This window comes from Hydra vulgaris, chromosome 12 (genome assembly GCF_038396675.1).
Source record: "Hydra vulgaris chromosome 12, alternate assembly HydraT2T_AEP".
In the NCBI taxonomy this organism is placed as follows: Eukaryota; Metazoa; Cnidaria; class Hydrozoa; order Anthoathecata; family Hydridae; genus Hydra; species Hydra vulgaris.
Window position 1 is genome coordinate 41,678,037 of NC_088931.1, and position 22,927 is coordinate 41,700,963.

Here is a 22,927-nt window from a genome sequence, read left to right on the forward strand (position 1 = left end):
GGTAGTTGAAAATTTACTGGATGATATCTACATTGATTTTGAGTTTAGCCCAGATCTTCGTACATTTCTGAAAAATATTTGTCAAATCACAGGTGTCACATGCAACACTCCAAAGCAAAGGGTTTCTCATCAGTGGACTTCTGTTTTAGATTTCACTCTTCCTATGCTTGAGATGTCAGCTTTCACCTTAATTTATTCTTCTTGGTTATCAAAACAGGACATCTCTCTGTATAAAGATGAAAGTGACGAAATTTTAAATAGGCTATCAAATGAAAATAAAAACCAATAGAAAAAAATAAAATGTAAAATGCAGAAGAAAAAGCTAAAAAAACAAGAAAGAAAATCTAGAATTGTTATAAGTTTATTTTTCCAACATAATGATGTACAACATAACGATGTATTAATTTGTACGTTAAAATTCTTCCTGTTTTTAAATCATTTAGTTTAACTTTTAAACAAAAAGAACCATTAGTCCATTGCATTTATGATGAGCAAATTGAATTGGTGAAAACAATTTTAACTTATTTTATTAAGCCAAAGATGATAAAAAATATAACAGGAACATAAAAACAGGAATTAAGATTTTTAAATCTAAAAGATAAAAAAATGTCCATTCGAATTACATATACCTTGGAAATAAAGCAGAAAAATATTTGTCAAGAATATTTATTCAAAATCCTGATTTTAATTCATCATTTTTTAAGAACTTGCTAAAAGCTTACTTTGAATCGTCAGTTTACTTAATAAATTTTCTTTTAACAACCCTTTATTAAAATGCCTTTCTGTGATCGACCCGATGTCTCAAGGTTACAAAATTACAGAGAATATGGTAAAATAACTTCCAAATTTCTTTTCCACTGTAGATATAAATAAAATAGTATTTAATCAAGAAGTTATGCAGCTTTAGATAGATGTAGCGCTTCCACCCATGTTTGTTGATGGAAAGCCAGTATGTCTAGAATATTATTGTGCAGAAGTTTATAAAATAAAATATATAAAAAATATTTAGAGTTAAGTAAAATTATCAAGGCCTAAGTATATTCATTAGTCCTCACGTTGAGCAGTCATTCAGCATGATGAATACCATAGTTAACAAAAAGATAAACCGTCTTGATTCTTCAATGTTCTGCTTCAGTTAAGTATCAGTTATTAGCAAACAAGACCACATTGCTAGGGTACTTTAAAAGATGAGATATATTGCATGATCCAGTTAACATAAACATCTGTGGTCATTTGCAAACTGCAAGCATATACTATATTAAAAAAATCAAATTCCATAAAAAATAGAAAAATTTAAGAATGCTTTTTTAATATAAATTCAACGCACAAAAAAAAAATCGCCTCACATAAATGCAAAATAGTTAAAGAATCTTATTAATGATCATGCAAAACTTTTGATTTTAAAGAATTTCAGAGAAACACATTTATTCAGCAGTTTTTAGTTACTTTATTTATCCCTTTACCAATGTTCCAGATTTTTTGTAAAAATATTTTTCCGGGATTTTCATAGAAAAAAGTTTTTCAGGATTTTCATAAAGTCAAGAGCTTATCTATGCCCATCTTCTTAATTTCCTGAATCATAACCTACAACTTTTCAAGTCTTCTGTCAACCATTTCCTTGCTCTTTAACTCTATTCTTTGTTTTGTAGTAACTCCAAACTTAATGGTGGTTGCTTTCAGCCTTGTTGGGAGTCAATCAGAATAAAAATAAAAAATAAAAAATTTATATGGTGTAGTAATTGCCAAAACAGATGATGAATGATTCTAACAAGACAATGATTCTAACAAGACAAGTAAAAGAGCATTAATCTTAGACAGAGTTCAGAAAAAGTGTTGTATCTAACAATGTTTGTCAGAAATGATTAAATTGTTTTGTGTATCAGCATGTAGAGAGGTAGCAGCTTTAGGAGAAAATGGTAGAGGTAAAAGTAAGAAAACTTGGGGAGAGTGCATTACACATGTATAAATGAGCTTTGCTAAGGAATAAAATTGCTCTAGATTTTTTATATTAGAGAAATAGGATAAAAGGGAGAGATTAAAGCTTGAAAAACAGAGGTTTGCATCTATACCAGATGAAGATTTTACATGATAATTGTCTAAATAGCCCATAGTTTCTAATATAATAATTTTACATGAAGAGACTAAGAATTGCTATTGTCATTGGTTATTATATAAATTGCTAGCTATTTTATAATTATCTATTTGCAAATGACTATACATTGTTTAATCAATTGTGTCTCAACTGATGTATTGGTTTGAGGTGCCTCTACTGCATCATTTGGATAAAAGATCACACAATTCAAACAAAACAACTTGTTTGATATCTATCTATAAAAAACAACCGATTGTATGATAATGACACTGGTAGTAGCAAATCTGACTTAAAGCTCATCCCCCATTTAATTGCTTTTAGATGCTTCAAAAAGCAGTAAAACTACCACTTTGACTTTTTTTTTTTAGTGTACATACTTAGACTGATATAGGTAGAACATGCAAGGAGTGTACATACATTGACTGAAATAGGTAGAAAATGCAAGGAATGCCACTAGCTTGACTTAAGAATGCCGGTAGCTTGACTTGATGGTTAGCGCAGGCAATCTTTTTATTAAAAAAAATAAAAATTTTCTGGTTTTGTTTTTTAGTTTTTTTCCAACCTCTACAGGTTATATATGCACACACGCAAATATATATCTATATATTTTATTTTTACCTTAAATTATTTTTTAAATTTATAATAGTATTAAGAAATAAATAAATTTTCTCTATATCTATAACATACAAACTTTTTACAAGGAGTTTTAATAATTCAAGATGTTTAACACCTTAAATTATTAAAACTGAGTTTATGTATTTTTGATGGACGAGTAACATGGATAAGAGCAGTTGTGTTTCTGGCGATGGTGATAAAATTAATTAGTGGTGGTCTTTTATTAAGTAGATTATTGAGTTCAGGAAACTAAAGTTTTAGTGATAGGAAGTTTTGCGCTGGTATGCAGACTGGGTGTGGAAACAGATGCAAGCATTGGGCAATAAAAGTCAGTGCTGGAAGTCAGTGTTGGAAGAGCAATAAAGTTGAGATTAAGTGATTTCGTTGAATTGAAAAAACTAATAAAATAATAAATATTTTTTCATCACATAAGCAACCCTCGGAATTAGGGTCGGCATTCGGCAATGCCGACCTAACTGCCGACCTGAAAGTGTTTGAGGTCGGCAAAAAATTGCCGACCTCGTTTCTATGTTTTACGGTTAGACCTTTGTATCAAATAATTTTTGCCGACCTGATGCCGACCTCTAAAAGATGGAGGTCGGCAAAATATTGCCGACCTCAATTTTCCTAATTCCGAGGGTTGCATAAGATATATAAAATTTATGCTAGACTAACAAACTAAGAACACTATATTAAATAAACAATGCAAAAATGATACAACACAGAAAAAAACTTGATGTAAAAATGTCAAATTATAGCTTATTGAACAAAATATTATATAAAATACAAAATACAAAATATAAAATAAAATTTAAAAAAATCTGTTTATACATTTTACTTTTGTCAGAGAAATAGTTTTTTTCTTTTTTTTTTCCTTTTTTTTTTAATACAGTTTCCAAAATCAAAATAACAAAAGTTAGAATGGTTTTAAATTATTTTTTACAGAGAAACAATAAATGCTATTTATGAAGATAAAGTTAATTCTTTTCATGCTTCTAAAGGATTTCAACCTTTGAAAAGATCTTTATCAGAATCTAGTATATTTGCAGGATTAGGTAACATTTATTTAAGAAATATTTATTTTACAGTTGTATATTTATTTATATTAAAGTTTTGTAAATGTAATGCCATTGCGTATAATAGGTTTTATTTTATGTTAGAGGGCATCCATAAAGTACATACGCAGTAAAAATACTGATTGAGAACCCCCTTCCCTTTTGTACGCAATGTAATGCTTTTAATAACCCCTCACTCTGCATACATAAGCACTATTTATTAGGGATGTACCAAAAATTCGTAACATCCCTAACTGAAAATATCGTACATCTGAAACCAAAGCTTCAGCATTTTCATTAAAGCTTCGGTTTTGGCTGAAGCCAGGGGTATTATTTGCTGCATCATTGGCTTTGGCAAATTATTTTTTGGTAATTAAAATTACTAAAGCTTGGTTTCCAATAATTTAAGAAATAATGTAAAATAGTTGTGCAATTTTATTGTATAGCAATTTTTGCAGAAACCAATTTGTTTCTATTTCCACAACAATTATTTTACAACATAAAACTCATTATACAACGGATGTTAAGTTGCATAACTTACGCAAGTTTCCATTGTAAAACAAATTTGTTGTGCAACTGTTGTATGACATTCCTACAACTATTAGAAAGACCAAGTTTAAGCAACTGCTATATTATTTTCTTTATTTATATGTTTTAATACTATTATAATGTTAAAATAAAATTTTCTTTTAAAGTAAAGTGTTTAAATACTATAAGAAACAATTAAAAGCATATATTCAAAAATATTGAAAAATGTCATCAATCAAAAAAATGATTTCATTTAGTTTCCTTTTAAAGGAATTATAACTCCAATCACGGGTAAAATCAAATTTTTTAATTTTGTTCCATAAAATACTCTGTGGAATGGAATACAAGATTTGACAATATTTGATTTAAATTTTGGTTGTTGTATAAAATTATTATTTTCCAAAGTATATTTATTTTTTTCTTTACATGAATATATATCACCAAAAGAAACTGGACAAGAGTTAACTTTGCATTTAAATATAAAACAAAGTACGTTGAAATATTACCCTCATAAATATTAGGAATGTTTATGTGAGATAAGAGAGGCTTGGCATGAATAAAATGGTCTTTTAAATTAATAAGTACTACTACATACTACATACTACATACTATTAATAAGTACTACTACATACTACATACTACATGCTTATGCTGGCAATGTAGATGCTTTAACTTACTTTTGTGGGTACTCCCCAAGGCAACATTACCATAACTAATATAACAGCAAAGCGAAGATTAATTTAGTTGAATTAAAGTATGTCTCATTAAAATTCTTTTCTATTTATAGAGAATTCCATTACTTTTAGAAATTTTATTGCATAAGTTATTCTATAATTTTAATCTATAATGACACCTAAAAAATTTGTATGCATGACTTTTTTTAGATGAATGTTATCAATGATAAACACAGGCATTTCACATGGTAGTATATGTTTTTATGAAGCTGTATGAAAGAGAATCCATTTTTTTTGTGTGTGAAATTTTATTTGGTTTAAATCAGTCGGAAATTTTCTTTAAGTCTATAATCATACCATAAAATAGTTTTTTGTTGTTATTATGAGTTAAAAAAAGATTAGTATCATCCGCAAACATTGTTGTAATTAAGTTAGAGGCTCTATGGACATCATTAATATAAATAAGAAATATTAGTTGTCTGAGTATGGAACCATGTGGATATTTCTAAAACTTTGAGAGACGACAATGCATAAATGTTAGCAAATTGTTTTTTTAAGTAGTTTTATAATAATGTTAAAACTTTGCCAGTAATAACATAATGTTACCATAGTGATACCATAATGTTTCAATTTTTTATGAGAACGCTGTGATTGATTGTATCAAAAGCTTTAGGTTATAAATCTTTTGATACATTATAGATAAGTTATAGAAGTCTATAAAAATACCTAAAATGAATTGGGATTTTTTAAATGAATCTGTAATGCATAGAGTGAGTTGAACTACTGCGTGTACAATAGAGTTTTTTTTTAATGTATATCATTTACAGAGAGATGATTAAATATTTGGGTGAATAAAATTATTTCTTCAATTTTGTGACAATATCATATTATGTGATAATATAGAAATTAAGGTTGTATAAAAAATATAAAAATAAATTATAATATAGTATATATTCCAAAATTTCATAAAGGACCAAGTTTTTTAATAATTAGTGATATAGTTAGATACGCAAGTTAGCAAACTTTAGCTGTACAAATATAAAAGTTTCAGTTTCACCAAAGTGACTTTGGCTTTTGCGAATTCTTGGTTTCAGTACATCCCTACTATTTATTACTAAATCCCTTCTGCCTCCCACTTAAACGCATACATTTTTCAAAATATTAAAAACAAAATTTTTTTTTTATTTAATTCGACATTTCTCTGTTTTATAACGTAATATTGATTTTTTAAACTGGTAAAATTCAATACTTTTGTTAAAAAAAAGAAATCACGTTTTAGGAGAGAGAGAACAAGCGATAGTCAAACCGCATACATACTTGCTGCCTTTAACATCCCCTTTTCCTTCATACGCGTTCATACGTTTTTGGGTAATTCCCTCTCCCCCATACTTACATATGTACTTTATAGAAGCCTCCATATGTAAACTGGTACAGGCACCAACTTATGTTGGTAAACAGGTATATACATCTACTTATATTTGGTTAACTGGTAGAACTACTTATGTTACATAAACTAATATGACATGTACATATTTGTAGTAACATTTTCACCACATTATTGAAATTTTATTTTTTAATTAACACAGATGTTATAAATAAAAAAAAGGTTATATGAATTGAAAATTGTGCACAAACAATTATTGTTGAGGATAATTGTATCCTTGCTATGTTTTTTTTATTTTCTATACAAAACTGTATAAAGTCTTTCACAGTTAATACTTGTACTACATTTATATGCACTACTGTTGTTTTTGAGTACATGAGGATGTTTTTGTATATGAATTGCTATTGTTTTTGAGTACATGATGATTTTTTTATATATATACTGCTGTTGTTTTTGAGTACATGCGGATGTTTTTATAAAATTTTGGTAACAAAATAAATGTCAATGTTTTGTTGCATAGTTTTAGTTTTTAATATTTTTATAGGCCAACTTTTGATTTTTTTTTAGATGAAACAAGATATGCCCATAATTTTGAAAATCACGGTATTCCTCATTTATTAATTAATTTAGTTTAATTAAATAGGCTCTTTTTTATTTAATAAAAAAGTGAGCTTGCATCACATTTTTATTAGAACTTGCACTACATTTTTAAATATAACTTTTAAGTATATTTAAAATTTTTTTAAAAAAAAGTAGTGAATAGACTACTAAAATAAACATTTTTTTGTCAAGGAGGTGGGGGAGGGTAGAGAAGAAATATAGGTACCTGAATTAAAGTTTTGTTGCTATGCTACTATCGCCAAGTAACATAAGTCATTTAAGAATAAATTGCAAAAATGGATGCATAATTTAAATTTTGAAAACTCTCTTCTCAAGTAATATTTGTTTTGATTTTGTGTATATGAATCTATTAAAAATGATGTCTATTTTCAATCTCCTAAAATAATTCGTTACCAAAACAACAGTTTTGAAATCATGCATACTATTGAAGTTTAAAATAAACAAAGTATTGAATTAATCAAATTTAACATTAGTATTGATTAAAATGATCAAACTTCACATTATTATAACCTTTATTTACCCTCATTTCTTTTTCTTTCTTTTCTTTTAACATCTTTGTTTCCAACAAGGCTGCAAGCAGCCACTAATTAAAGTTGGAAGTTACTGAAAGAGAAAAGATGAAGATTGTAGAGCAAGATAACGATTGATGGACGACTTAAAGGATTGCAAATTATATGAATCAGGAAAGCAAGATGAAGGGAGCGAATTCCAAAGAGCTGATGTTCGAGGAAAAAAACTAGACGAATAAGCGTTTTTGGAACACTTCACAAACACTTCAGGAACAGTCACAGAAAAAGGATGAGACTTAATTGAATGACGAGTAACCCGAGAATGAATTTTAGTAGATGACACAAGAGACGCTAGCTCTTTAGAGCAGTGCCCATTATAGTATTTATAGAAAAGAGAAAGAGAAGCAACATTACGACGATGTGATAATGGTTGGAGGTTGGCTGCAAGAGCAGGTCCAACTAAATTTACAATGCGTTTTTGCACCTTGTCTAAAAGAGAAAGGGCATCATTAGAAGAACCGCCCCAGATATAGCAACAGTATTCCATACAAGGCCGGATTTGAGATTTATAGAGATAGAGAATAGAACCCGAAGTAAGAAAGTGACTAGCTCGATAAAGAGATGCAACCTTACCAGATGCTAATTTTGCAACTGATTTGATATATGGTTTCCAAGAAAGATTGGAAGTAAGAGTTAATCCTAGAAGATGAAGAGTAGATGAATCATCGAGTACATCACCGTTCATAAATCTAGAAAGATCTAAATTATTGCAATAACGATTGGCTGAAAAAAATTGAGTTTTATGCTGTAGCAGAAGTGAGATCCTTTTCAAGCTCAAATGCCCCCTCCAAGCAATCAGATGGTGTTGGTTTCTTATCACGACAAGAATAAATGGTAGTATCATCAGCAAACAATGCCACCTTAGATGTGAGAATATCTGGAAGATCGTTAATGTAAATTAAAAAGAGTATTGGGCCAAGGATAGAACCTTGAGGAACCCCTGAAGTTACAGAATAAGAAGAAGAGTGCTGTCCATTGAGGACAACTTTTATACTAAGATTGGAAAGGAAGGATTCAATAATCTTAAAGATGTTGCCGGATACACCATAAGAAGAAAGCTTATGGAGAAGACCAGCATGCCAAACTTTATCAAAAGCTTTTGAAATGTCAAGAGCGATGACCTTAACCTCTCCACCTTAATCTAATGCACGATAAAACCTATCAGTTATTACTGTTAGAAAATCAGCTGTAGAAGGAGAAGATCGAAATCCATATTGATGGTCAGAAAGTAAGTTATTAGATTCAAGAGGAGAAATTAAGTGTTTGTTAATTAAAGATTCAAAAACCTTGCTTATGATAGGAAGAAGACTTATGGGACGGTAGTTAGACGAATCAGATCGCTCTCCAGAATTTTTGAAGATAGGGATAACAGATGCTGCTTTCCAGCAGGCTGAAAAACAAGACTCTTATAAGCACTTGTTGAATAGTTTTGAGAGTATAGACGACAGCTATGGGGAACATTTCTGCAAGGCAATAACAGCTATGTTGTCCGGGCCACAAGCTGTAGAAGAGTCTAGGCAGGAAATCACTTTAGATACAGAAGCTGGAGTGATATGAATGTCAAGCAATGGATCAACCTGCTTGTTGGCAATATCAGGTAGAACGCAACTAGTGGAATCAAGAGATGATATTGATGAAAAATTTTAGCAAACAATTCAGTTTTGTATTTAGGTGAGGTGACAAAGTCTGAACCATACAAGAGAGGTAGAATTAAAGAATTGCCCTTATTATTGATATTATTAAAGATTCTCCAGAAGTCACGAGAGCCTAATTTTTGAGAGGAGATGCGTGATTTTATGACCGGAGAATAGCGGGTTTTGGCGTTAGACAAAACTTTTTACAATTGTTTCTAGTAGTAATAAACAGACGTCTGTTTTCTGGAAAATTGTTTTGCTGATAAATATGGAAGTAACGGTTCTGATTGGCAATCACAGCAGCACAGTGTGAGGAAAACCATGGAGAAGAGTGAGGCTTGACCTGGAATTGTCGAGATGGAACAAAAGATTCCATGCCAGCCTGAATCCATGAAGTTATGTAAGAAGCACATTTGTTGACAGGAAGAAAAAAGATTTCTACCCAAAGGCCATCACAAATGAAATCACGGAAAGAATCCCAGTCAGCTTTACTGTAGTTGTAAGAGGTTCGATAATAGGGGGATTCGGGTGATAAAGAAGCATGAGATATTAGTTTTAGAGAGATCAAAAAATTCTGTGATCAGAAGCACCTAATGGGGAAATGTGGAGAAACTGAGCACTGACTAGGATCAGAAAAAAGACATAAGTCTAGTAGAGAAGGTAAATGATTCGGGTTGTCAGGAAAGCGAGTTGGAAAGTTGACTATTTGAGTTAGGGATTGAGAAAGGCAAGTAACAATTAGCAAGAAAAAAAGCAATCTAAAAACAATAGAAGTTTTACTTTTTATTAATGAGTTTTTTGAAAATTAAATTTATTATAACTGATATTTGTTTATTAAAATGTTTTTAATGATGAATAATTCTCTTTTTGTTAGAAATAATTTGACAATAAAATAAAACAGGGGGTAGAAATAAAATTTAGTGTATAATGCGTTATAACAATAGGGTGTGTCGATTTTCTTTTCTTTATTTTTTGAAATTTGATGATGGCTAGTATTTTTTTTTTGTAAATCAGTATGCAAAATATGAAAATAATTTTTTTTTTTTTTAAATCTTTTAAGCTACTTTTTTTCATCCTTAAACTATTATTTTTTTGGACTTGAAACTGAAGTTTGCAGTTATCTCTGAAGAAGATCGCATTTATTTACTAAACCATGTAGTAAACTAAAATTTAACTTAGTTCGCAAAAAGTTGCATTTCAAAATTTAGTTTAACAAACAACGTGTAAACAACAATTTGTTTTAAATACACACTCTCTTTTTCGCAATGTTTATATTATTTTTGGATTATGTAGTTATGATGATATAAAGTTGTTTATTTTAACTATGTGTTTTACAAGTTGAAAAAGCTTTAATTGATAATGCTTTGCTATTAAGTTTTAATACTTTTTTAAATACATATATATATATATATATATATATATATATATATATATATATATATATATATATATATATCATCGCATGAGAATTATAGGGTTCTACCTGCATTTTTTTATGTTAAAAGAATCTAACAATTAAAGTTTTAATTAATAATTAATAATAAAAACAAACAACTTTAAAAATATTATGAATAATAATATATTTTTAATAATGAAACCATAATAACATAAACGACTTGTAATTTATAACTATAAAGAATAATAGCATTAAAACATTTTAAAATTAAATATCGAAAGTTAAGTTCTCACAACATAAAAAAATGCATATAGAACCCTATAATTCTCATGCGACGATATATACACACACACACATTTGTAATACCAAAAATTAAATGTATACCAGCTCATTATTTTAATTAGAAAGAGTTTAGATTTTAAAGTAAAAAGTAGAACATTAAGCTTTTTATACACTCAAATGTTCATATTTACTTCATAAAAAAACAAGTCTAGGAAATAGTTATCTAACTAAAGATAATTAAATAATAGTTTGCAACTATTTTTTTTTAATGAGGTTTATCATGTCTTTCTTACTAGAATTATTGGACATTAATTCTCTGCTAGCAATTTGACCTTGAATGTAAGTATTTCTTTTTGCCTGACCAAAGACATTGCAAGCACTTTCAGATGTCATTTTTACACATCTTTCAACATATTGTGTATGGGAAGGCCACTTTGTTACTTTCATTGGAGTGTTAATAAATTCTTTAACTGCTTCAGTTGATAAATGACATTTTAGAGGTGGTTCAGTAATATCACTCCAGTCTATAAGTTTAGACAAACAGGTTGCTTCCATAATGGTTGCAGGAGTCTTTTGAATCCTAAAAGATCTCCAAATTTAAGTGCATTATTCCCTGCTCCTCTTATTTCAACTATTTTATCAACTGCTTCTTTTCGCTCATCTTCAATTTGACTACACAGCATACTTTGCAAAACTGATTAAGGGCGAGCATACCATGCTGATCATTTGAAAGTGGGTAAAACAATCTCAATTACCTCCTGAGTTTGATTTTTTAGTAATTGCATATGTTTAAGTAAGTTAATTGGTCCTTCCACCCAGCACGAATTTATTTTAATGTTAAACAAGTTGGGAATATAGACACCTACTATGTACTCAACAATCTTTTTCAATTTATTTAAAAGGTCACCTGTTAACCCATGTTTAAATACCCAGATTCTGCAAAACCTCAAAGCAGTAGTTAGCCATCTACTATGACAAACAGGACCGATTTCTAGTAATGCAAGCCTCTTAGGCAGAACTCCAGTTTTAATAGCTGTCACAATTTGGTATGCATAGCTCTGATCAGCGCTTAGATCTTTGATAATGTCAGGACTAAGGTAAGATAAGTAGAGAGTTTTTACACACTTCTAAAAATTCTGGGTTAATTTCAAAGTTGGTAGCATCATTCAACATCTTACCCAGCGGTCCTTACCAATGATTGCTGGCCTTAGTAGGACCATCAAGAAACCTAATAAGACTTTTTAACCCTATTCCCCAATGTGCAGATCACATACAAACCATACAAGTTCTTTATTAAGTTTTTTTTCAACCCATTGTATTACTCCTCCTGCCCATCCAGTATTTAAATTAGTACTATCACAACCTATGGCTTCCAATATCAAATGTACACACCTTCTTTTAAGCCATTCAATTAAATGATCAGCAATTATCTCTGCAGGTTTTTTTAAATCTAATTCTTCAGGAACAAAATGGAATAGATAATTTCCACCAGGTTCACTGCACACAGTATGTTCTTTTATTAAACCTGGGAATTTTCTGCCTTTAACATCAAAGAAAATTTTAGTGTTATCTTTTCTACCATCAAAAAATAAAACTTAAACCATTATTGTTTAGTTTATTTTGAAGTTTTAATGTCAACTCTTTTCCAATTTTTTCTTGAGCTCGCTTAACTTTGTTGTGGTCAATAATTAAGCAAGTGTTTCCTTTAGTGATAATTTTAGCATCAATAAGGGCAGCAGTTGCTATTTCTGCAGTTTCTCTTAAACCTGTATGATGCCTTAGGCTTGCTAATGCTATATTTTTTATATTCATGGTGTTATATAATATACTTTTTTCTTTTACTTTTTTCGTTTTTGAAACATTAATTTTTATTTTATCATTTGTATTATGACAGACTTCGTATGAGTCACTCGTGGGAAGGAAAAAAAATCATTTTCCTGATTAAGAATCTTCTGGTCTGTTTTTTATTTTTTTATTTGTAAAACCTCTATTGAAAGTTGTTTAGTTTTTTTACTTTGTTTACGAGTTTCAATATGATCAATGCCAGCTGTTTGAAGGATAGCTTTGGTTTCAACTTTTTCTCTTTGATATCTAACAAAGTTCAACTCAAGAAGAGGAATTTTTTCTTTTTTACAAGTACATACAATGTGAGCTTTTCTGTCACAGTTTTCTTCTCTAAGCAAACAAGTATATTACAATTGCATGTAAACAAATCAAAAATTTTATCAAGTTTTTCTATAAACCTATTTCTAATTGGTGAGGCTACATTACCATTACTAACTTTAACAGCCAATAACCACAAATCTTTTACTTTACATTTGATTCTTCATTCAGAATTAATAACTGGATTTACAAATTGAGAATTAGCTTTTTCCCACTGTAACAAAATTCCTGGATTAATATCCTTTACAAGCCGATCTACAGTATATTTTCTGTATTCTTTTCCACTAATCTCCCTTAAATATAGGCCATACTTGAGTATATCTCTGGAAGTTAGGAGTTCTGATGGAAAAAACTGAACTTTTTCCAATCAAGTTACTAAGTTGACAAGCTGATTTACTTCTGGTATTTGGTGGTATAGAGTAAAAGCGGGTCAAACCGATCACCGAACAATAAAAATCAAGTAACTTTATTATTTTTTTAAATAAGAAAAAAAATACCAACAAGCACATTATTTATTAATTTTTTTTTTTTTTTTTAATTGTATTTGAAAGTATGAAAACTAGAAGAAAAAAAAAATTATCATTTTTGACAGAAAGTCTGTTAAAACCGATCAATACAAAATACATTTAATAAATTTAACATTTTATATATGTAAATGTATATATTTTTATATATTTTTTATATAGCATACAGAAATATGCTATATATTTTTTTATATATCATACAGAAATAATATAAGATTTAAGGTTTACATTTTTTACAACTAAAAAGTCTGAACCCATTACAAAAATTTTTGGCAAACATGTTTTGTTGCAGAGCCAAGTATTGCAATTTGGATTCTCGCATGACATCATGTCCGAATGTAATTCTTTTTTACACTTTCTGCATTTAATAACTTTTCTTCTTTTGGCTGAAAGTGTTGTAATTGTTTCTATATTTTGAGCTACTTCTTTTTCTGCAGGGTTTGGCAATGGCATTATGAGTTTGCAGAGGTTTTACTTTTTTTAGCTTGTTTTGCAGCTAATTTGAGTTGCTTAACTTCTTCTTTTCTTTTGAGATGATCTGCAACACCGTGTTCTGTAATACATTGGCTAGCAATTTTTGGAATATTAGGTTGCCTCGATTTTTTTACATGACTGATTTTTTTTTTTGAAAAAAGCTCTTTAGCTCATTTTCCATTTCGATTTTCATTCTCTCATGTAGTGCTCTGTACTTGTCGAACCTCGAAGCTGCTGTTGCTGGTTCAGAAGATAATGCTGAGGACTTTATTGTTCGCAATGGCGTTGAAGACGTTGGTTGATTAAACGTTTTGGAGATAGCTAATGCCTGTTGATTGATTTTGTTTTTGTTAAGTGGAAATAACCCAGTATATTCAAAACCAGCAAGAGCGTGTAAACGTGTAAAACACTTACCGCTCTCATACACCTGTTTGAGCAACGTAGGAAAATTTTCTTTATCTAAGTTTTTGCATTTTGTGTCTTTGTAATATTTGGTAAGAACTGCCTTCCACACTTGCTTAACATGGCAATAGACACCTCTGTCCAGTGGCTGAAGAATGTGAGATGAGTGGGCTGGTAGACAAATCAAAGTTATATTGTTTTCCTGACACAGCAATACAGCTGCTAAACTGATGTGAGATGTATGTCCATCAAGATGTAAAATATGAGTACCACTAATAGCTTGACATTCTGGTATATACACTTCCTTCAACCATTCAATAAATGTGTCATGCTCCATTCAACCAGATTTAAAAATTGAATATTTGGTGCCAGTCGGACCACTTAAAACCCACTCAGCTCTTAAGTTTCGTTTTGCTTTGTATACCACGAATGGTGGTGTAAAGTATCCATCAGCATTACAGCAATTGTTCACTGTATAAAGGATTTTTTCATTGTTACCAGTGAGTTTCAAAATACGCTTTGCACCTTTTCACATACTACAGTTGCTTTGCCTTGATCACCACAGGAACCCGTTTCATCGCAATTCTAAATGTGACAATCAGAAGTTATCCCAGACAATTGATATTGTTTAGTGACAAATTCAAAATAATTATCAATTTTTTCTTGCGTACAAGAAGCGGCTCTGGCAGATGTGTGAGTTTTTCTTGTGGAAATTTCTTTAGACCATCGGTTTATAAATGCATAAAACTAGTCTTTGCCAGGCCTGCCGTTTTTAAATAGGCCTGATTGATTTGTACAAAGAAGGTAACCGCATACGAAGTCCATGACATCATTTCGTGTTAAACCATAACCCCAATCATATAGGAACTTAAACGCATGCACCATAATTGACTCTGTTTGCTGTGAGAGTACGTTTGTTGATCCTGATCCCTTGAAGCTAGTTGTTGTTGTTCTTGTGACCTATTAAAGTTGAGAATAGAATGCCATTTTTTCTTTTATATCATTTAACTCAGCTTCTATATCTTCTTCATTGTATGACTTTTTACTTGTTGTCATCTTGAAAGTGAATAATGAATAAATATCATTGAGTCATTTTTGTAAAATAACTTCATAAAGAAGAACTCGGAAGAACTCGAAACTAACACATGAAAAAATCCAATAATTTAATTCACCTAGGTACCTAATTTAAAAATTCAATAAAGGAATTTAAAGTAAATATGTGAATGATCGGTTTTACCAGAAAAATTTAATAATGATTTTACTTATTTTTTTGTCTAATTTTTAACTATAAAATGAAAAAAAATTATGTAATCGGTTTTAAAATTAAATTTTCTACAAGATAGAGGTAAAATTATTTTTAAACGAATTATGGTTCCCGAATTATTACGATAGCAAATAAAAGAAAAAAGCCAATTTTTACGACTCTCTTTTAAACTTTTATAAAAATAAAATGACTTAAAAATGACTAGTATTTTATTTTGACACATCTGAATAGAGGAGATGATTCTCTTTCTTCTGGTGTTTTTATTTTTTAAATATTCCTATCAGTTCCGGTTTTATTTAAATTTTTCGATCATTGATCGAAAAAATAGTATGATCGGTTTACCCGCTTTTACTCTATGACATTTATATATAAATTTTTTTTTTTTAAATATTCAAAAAATTGTTTATGCTCTAAAAATATTTTACTTTATCTACAAATAAAAAAATAAGTCGGCGGCATTTTACTAATACAGTAATACTTTTAAAGACATTGAGCCATTTTTCTTAACTTTATTTATATAAACTTTTATTATATAAATAAATATACACATAAACAATTTTTTGAAATAAAAAATGTATATATATATATATATATATATATATATACATATATATACAGTATCGGACAAAACGAGTGCAACCAAGTAATGCTAATTTAGTTTCTTTATATAAAAGTGCTGCATTTTTTCAATTTAGAGAAATAACCATGTAACTGTTTAGAGACAACGTTCTTCAAGTTTTATTCATCACTAAGTTCATTATTTGTACACGAAAATTAATAAATTAATCAATAGTATTAAAAAAAGTTGATTTCCTTCTGGACAAAACAAGTGCAACTCGACAAAATGTTGACCAAGCTGTATTTCGCTATCAATATTTCATGGCGAATCCTTTGTTGTTGATCACAGCCTTGCATCTTCGAGGCATAGATTCGATCAGATGATCAATGAAACTTTGTAGAATCGCTGCCCAGGCCTTTTGGATTTGTTCAAACAGTTGATCCGTATTACGAACACCTTCACGATTAATTCTGCGGTTGACAATCTCCCACAGGTTCTCGATAGGGTTGAGATCCAGAGATTGAGGCGGCCAATCACCGATAGGTGGTTGTCTTGAAATCACTGCTTGACTACTTTTGCAGTGTGTTTCGGATCGTTGTCTTGCTGAAAAACCCATTTTATTGTCATATTCCATTCAGCATGAGGTAACATAACATCTTTCAGGATATTTTTATAAATGAAACGGTCCATTATTCTATCGTTTCGATGTATTGGACCTAGACCGTTAGCAGAAAAACACCCCCAGACCATTACATTGCTTCCACCATGCTTCACGGTCTTATGGCAGTAACGTAAATTGAGGCGTATTCCGGCCTGTCGACGTACACAGCAAATGCCATTGCTCCCAATGATGTTGAATTTTGATTCATCACTGAACAGGACAGTTCGCCATTTCTGCACATTCCAGTCAAAATGAGATGTAGCAAACAGGAGTCTTTTCTTCTGGTTTTTTAGTGAAATCAGCAGTTTCTTTGCAGGGCGTCGAGAAAACAATCCGACTTCAACTGTACGTTGTCTGATTGTTCGGTCCAATACAGGCAGCTCTAATTGCTTTTGTATCTCGTCTGATGGTATCCAGGGATCCTTCTTGACGGATCTGACGATCATAGAATCCTCTCTAGAAGTGGTAGAACGTGGTCTTCCACCTTTGTTATCTGCTGCCAACTTCCCTGTAGAACGATATTTGGAACATAGTCTTGATACGGTCCATTTTATCATGCGATATTTATCACAAATACTTTTTTGTGACATTCGACTTACGTAATCGCCAATAATTTTCTTTCTTAGTTCCAATCCAAGACTGTCGGGAGCCATTTTTGCACTTGAAGTCATAAAAATAAATAATCACGCTTCTCAAGGCTTACCGTGTTACATTTATTTTGTGATGATACAATAATGCTCTGTGGAACACAACGTCTTGGTTCGATGTGGACTGTATTGATGTAATGAAACACTTGTTGTATTTCACTTCTTGTATTAATGAAACACTTGTTGTATTTCACTTCTTGTATTGATGTTCTTCGATAAAACACTTTGATAAAACTCACTTTGATAAACTGTCTTGATAATACTGACTTCTGGAAACTTCTGGAAGCTTCTGCGTGCTTCTGGAAACTTCTGGATACTTCCTTTAATTATTAAAAAACTTCCGTGACGTTGACACAGACCAGACTTAAGAAAATGAAACAAACCAAAAAGGTTGCACTTGTGTTGTCCGCTGCAAAATGGCACTTGTCAACGAAATTCTGCCTGTGTGCTGTCACCTGTCAGCTGATTGCTCATGTCATGGCATGCTATGACTCCAGACTCCTGAACTGTTTGCTGTGGTAGTATAGTTCGTTTCGTTTTTAGGACATGTAAAATAAGGAACACTTTTTAGCATTGTTCGATGTTGGTTGCAAATGTTTTGTCCAATACTGTATATACATATATATATATATATATATATATATATATATATATATATATATATATATATATATATATATATATATATATATATATATATATATATATATATATACACATATATATATATAAATATATATATATATATATATATATATATATACGCATATATATATATATATATGTATATATATATATATACGCATATATATATATATATATATATATATATATATATATATATATATATATATATATATATATGCACACAAGTTTTTGAAAGGTATTAAAATTTAATAACAAAGCATTATAAATTGTAGATTTATAATGCTTTATAAATAAAATGTAAGACATACAGTTCATTATTCCTACATAATCCAAAAAAAATATAAACATTGCGAAAAGGAGAGTATTTAAAGCATAATTTTTGTTTAAAAAAAAGCATAAACATTGCGAAAAGGAGTGTATTTAAAGCATAATTGTTGTTTACAAGTTGTTTGTTAAACTAAATTTTGAGATGCACTTTTTTGCGGACAAAGTTAAATTTAATTTACTACATGTTTTGGTAAATAAATGCGATCTTCTTCGGAGATAACGGCAAACTTCAGTTTCAAGAATAAAGTCCAAAAAAATAATAGTTTAAGGGTGAAAAAATGTAGCTTAAAAGATATATATATATATATTTTTTCTATTATTTTCATATTTTGCATACTAATTTACACACAAAAAAAAATTAGCCATCATCAAATTTCAAAAAAAAGTGAAAGTCGACACACCCTATTATAAATCTTTATTCTTTTGATTCTAATTGAACCTTATACAAATACTTTTCAATGATGTTATAGAATATCTTTTTCTAAATATAAAACGATGATATAAAACTTTAATAAAAAATAAATATTTTTTTTTTGTTGTTGATAAAATTTTTAAAATTTTCGGAAGCGTAATAATTTTTACTTTTTCTTTAAAAAATGAGCGAAAATGAAAAAAGAAAAACCATACATCAATGTGCTAGTCACACTTGTAGTGGCCTAAGTACAAAACAAAAATAAACCTGCTCAATTATTTAGCATACCAGTAGCAACTCTTTACAGACAAGACATAATTGAAAGAACTGGCAGCTGTTCAAACACGAAATTGCCACTACAACTTGCCACCAACAACAGCTCTGTTGCTAAACTTATAAATCTATTTGTTGATGAAAAGCTTGTACCAATCACTTCTTGGTCTACCGTTGGAAAATAGATGAGATTGATCTTAGAGTTGTATATTGGATAATTTGACAAGCGTACCTAGAAATTGCCACTACAACTTGAATCAACTAAAGTTGATTCACAGAGCTGTTGTTGGTTGTTTTGTTGTCAAAGTTTAATTTTGATGATAAACAGCACATAAACAAAGCAATAACAGCGCAATAGCAAGTGTAAAAAGTGTCACACAGCTTCGGACTTCAGCAAGCCAAAATAGTGAATGGTAGTGTTGTTATAATTAAAATAGTGTTGTTTTAATTACCCATCGGGCTTGCATATTTCGTTATCTCCAAATGTAAAAGTAGAATGAAGTTTTTTTTCAAGTGAATAAACTTTCATAAAAACTAAAAAAAAATTATTTGTTATTTAAAAAAGTTAAACTTAAAAAAAAAAAAAAGATCAGAGACATGTTGAGCGCGGTACTTCCAGAGGTGTAGAAATGGAACCTCGAATCTTTTAATTTTAACATTCTACTACTAGTTGCGTCACCACTAGTTAACTACCGCGTTAGCAAAAGAGTCTTCAAAGCATACGTGAGTTTATAACGTTTTTAATACAAATTTTTCATTAAATTCCATATAAGCATTTTTTAAATTCTATTTAAGTTTAATATTAATTTCATACAAATTTTTGTTAAAGTTTATATAACTTAGATAAACTTTATATAATGTAAGTTAAAATGAATTTAAAAGAAACCTCTACAAATTAAATAAAGTTCATATGGATAAATCCGAATACTCAAATAGCTATGTTCTTGTTCTTCTGTTCCCTTGTAAATAAATGATTTTAAAGATGTAATGTGTTATTTGTTTAAATTTTTCTTGCTAAATAAAAAAATTACATGTTTAGTTTACGAAGAGCGTTACTCAAATGAAAGGTTAAACGAAATGAATGAAAGATTTGATGTTGAAGAAATAAAAAGTCAATTCCAGACTCAATTAAATGAGCTCGAAAATAAACTTGAATCAGAACTGAAAATTAGAGAAATGTTAAAAATGCGACTTTGCGATGAGCATAAAGCAAGGTTTGTGAAATAAATAGTTATTAGGTTACTCGTTTTTTTTCTTTTTATTTTCTTGTTTTTTTTATTTATTTTTTATTTTTATTATTATAAACATTTTTCAGAGTTGCTGCGGAAGAGCGTTTAGAGCAATATAGAATTGGTATTGAAGAATATTGTAAAAAGTTTGGTGGTATAGATGTATCTCTTAGCTGAATATATGATCGTATTTTATAATTTTTTTAATGTTACAAATGTAGCAAATTTTTTTTGTACACTTTTTGAATAATTTTTGTACACTTTTTGAATATTTTTAAATTGGATATATATAATTTTTAAAAGATTTATTTTTTAAAATGTGAACTTGTATTCGTTAATAGTTAAGTAAAGTTTTTGTTCTTTTCAAAATAGCATACTAGTGTGAGTCTATGAGTATGTTGCATGACAAAACCTGTTCAATTATAACAAAACCTGTGTCTTATGACAAAGCCTGTGTCCAATTAGAAAACATTACTTGCGGTGCTTCAGAAATCTATATTTTATAATTTATATAAATGGCATTTACTTATTACCTAGTATTCTAAATTTCAATCTTTTTGCTGACGATGTTTGAATATTTTTTATCCACTCTATAAAGTAAAGTGGTTATAAAATAAAACGATAATCTTTACCGTTATAAATAAGAAACTTGCCAATTACAATTGATGATTTAAAGCTGACAAACTCACTCTGAATACAGGTATTTTTTCCAAAATCTTCTAAATCTAACACTTTGTTTATAAATAGGGTTACTATTGTCCTCCTTTTTCCGTAGGAAAACGCACTGAAAATTTTAGTTAATTGAGCGGCGCGCCCTTCTACGGAAAAAAAACGACAGTGACAACCCAACTCTTAAAGCTTCCGGATAATTAAACAAACGAAATTGCAACGAACATTAAGTTCGTAGGCGTAATATTAGACAAACAAAACGTTGGAAAGAACGCATTATAACCAAATAGAGAACAAAATTTCAAAAATGTTAAAACTATGTACAAAATAAGATATATGTCAGATTATTAATTATTTTATATAATTAAATGTTAAAACTATGTACAAAATAAGATATGTGTCAGAACTATTTAAAATCTATTTATTTTTTATTTATTCACAGCTATATCAGTTATTCTTATTTCGTTTGGGTAAGAAAATCTCCGGTCAAAACTAAAACTAAAAATCTATCAAAAACAAGCAACCCGCTTAATATTAAATTCTATTAAGTACACCAGTGCTATTCCACTGCTTAGAGTGCTAAAAGATAGATGAATTTAATATTTATAATATCGTTTTATTCAAGTTTACACTAAAAAATTATGTTCCCAAAAACTTTTGAAAACCATTTCTAAATAATAAATCATAAATATCAAAAAAAACAACCATTAATTGCATAATTATCAGGTACCAAAATATTTCATAATATTTGTATATATTTTTCTGAGATTGAGTTGTAGATTGTACCTTGGTGATCACCATAGATATGAGAAAGGTCTAAAATTGTTGTTGTATTTAAAGTGTTTAACATTATCTTGTGACTATATATGTGAATTTTATACATCAGAGAATTGTTATAAAGTGATTGATACCAAAATAAGACAATATATGCAATGAAAGTATTAGGCCATGGTCGCACTAGCATTAAAAAATTAAGTCAGCTTATGAGTATGCCAAAACCCATGACTTCTAAAAACGCAAAAGTAACAACAACAAAAACATTGTGAAAAGTGTGGCAGATAACACAAACACTGATGCAACAAATGAAATGAGAGAAAATGCAACTGATGATAATATAATTGATGTTGATTAGGCTTCCGTAAATTAAAAAAGTGATTTGTCGGTGCAAGTCTAACAAATACTTTTTTAATTTACATGCCATTATTTGGCACGTGTTATTGTTAAATCAGGACATATACTCTGCGACCATTTTCTATAGACGCATGTAGAATTTATCAGATTTACAGTGTTACAGTGGTAATAAAATTGTTCTAACGGTACTTTTGAATAAGTATATGTAGGAAAACAATGATCCATTATGCACCTGATTATTAATTGTCTTGATTGTATTAAAATAATTAAATTTTAAATATTCACGTGGCAATTTTCTATAGATGCACTAAAGTTCTTACGAGTTTTGACGAGCAATTTTCTATGTACGCACTAAAGTTTTTACGAGTTTTGTTGCAAATTTTTAATATTCTGTAGTATTTCTTATTTTGTGAGTCGAAATTAAGTTGAACTTAACCAAATGCCAAAAGGAAAGGTCCTTACCGTTATTGAAATAGGTCAAATATTAGCTTATTATCGAGACAAAGTTCCAAATCGAGAAATTGCTAGAAGATTGAAGAGATCAGATCACATTATCCGTAATTTCGTGAAAAATTCAACAGATTATGCTACAATCAAGAGGAAACCAAAGAAATCTAAAGTTTTAGGCCGTGAAAAACGCAGAATTGTTCGACTCGCATCAAATTCATCAAAAGGTTTGAAAACAATTAAGTCA

At 29.5% G+C, this 22,927-nt stretch overlaps 1 protein-coding gene across 2 annotated transcripts in view; it reads left to right on the forward strand.

The window, feature by feature from the left end:
* The window catches only part of LOC100199962 (rho GTPase-activating protein 24), a 36,166-nt gene extending 15,415 nt beyond the window's left edge, over positions 1–20,751 (forward strand). For both annotated transcript variants that reach the window (XM_065813296.1, XM_065813295.1), the window contains 4 exons: positions 3,653–3,762; positions 6,916–6,951; positions 20,244–20,418; positions 20,520–20,751. In XM_065813296.1, the coding sequence (XP_065669368.1) occupies positions 3,653–3,762; positions 6,916–6,951; positions 20,244–20,418; positions 20,520–20,610 (412 nt within the window). In that variant the 3' untranslated portion in view covers positions 20,611–20,751. The remainder of the gene's footprint in view (positions 1–3,652; positions 3,763–6,915; positions 6,952–20,243; positions 20,419–20,519) is intronic.
* Positions 20,752–22,927: the final 2,176 nt, after the last annotated feature.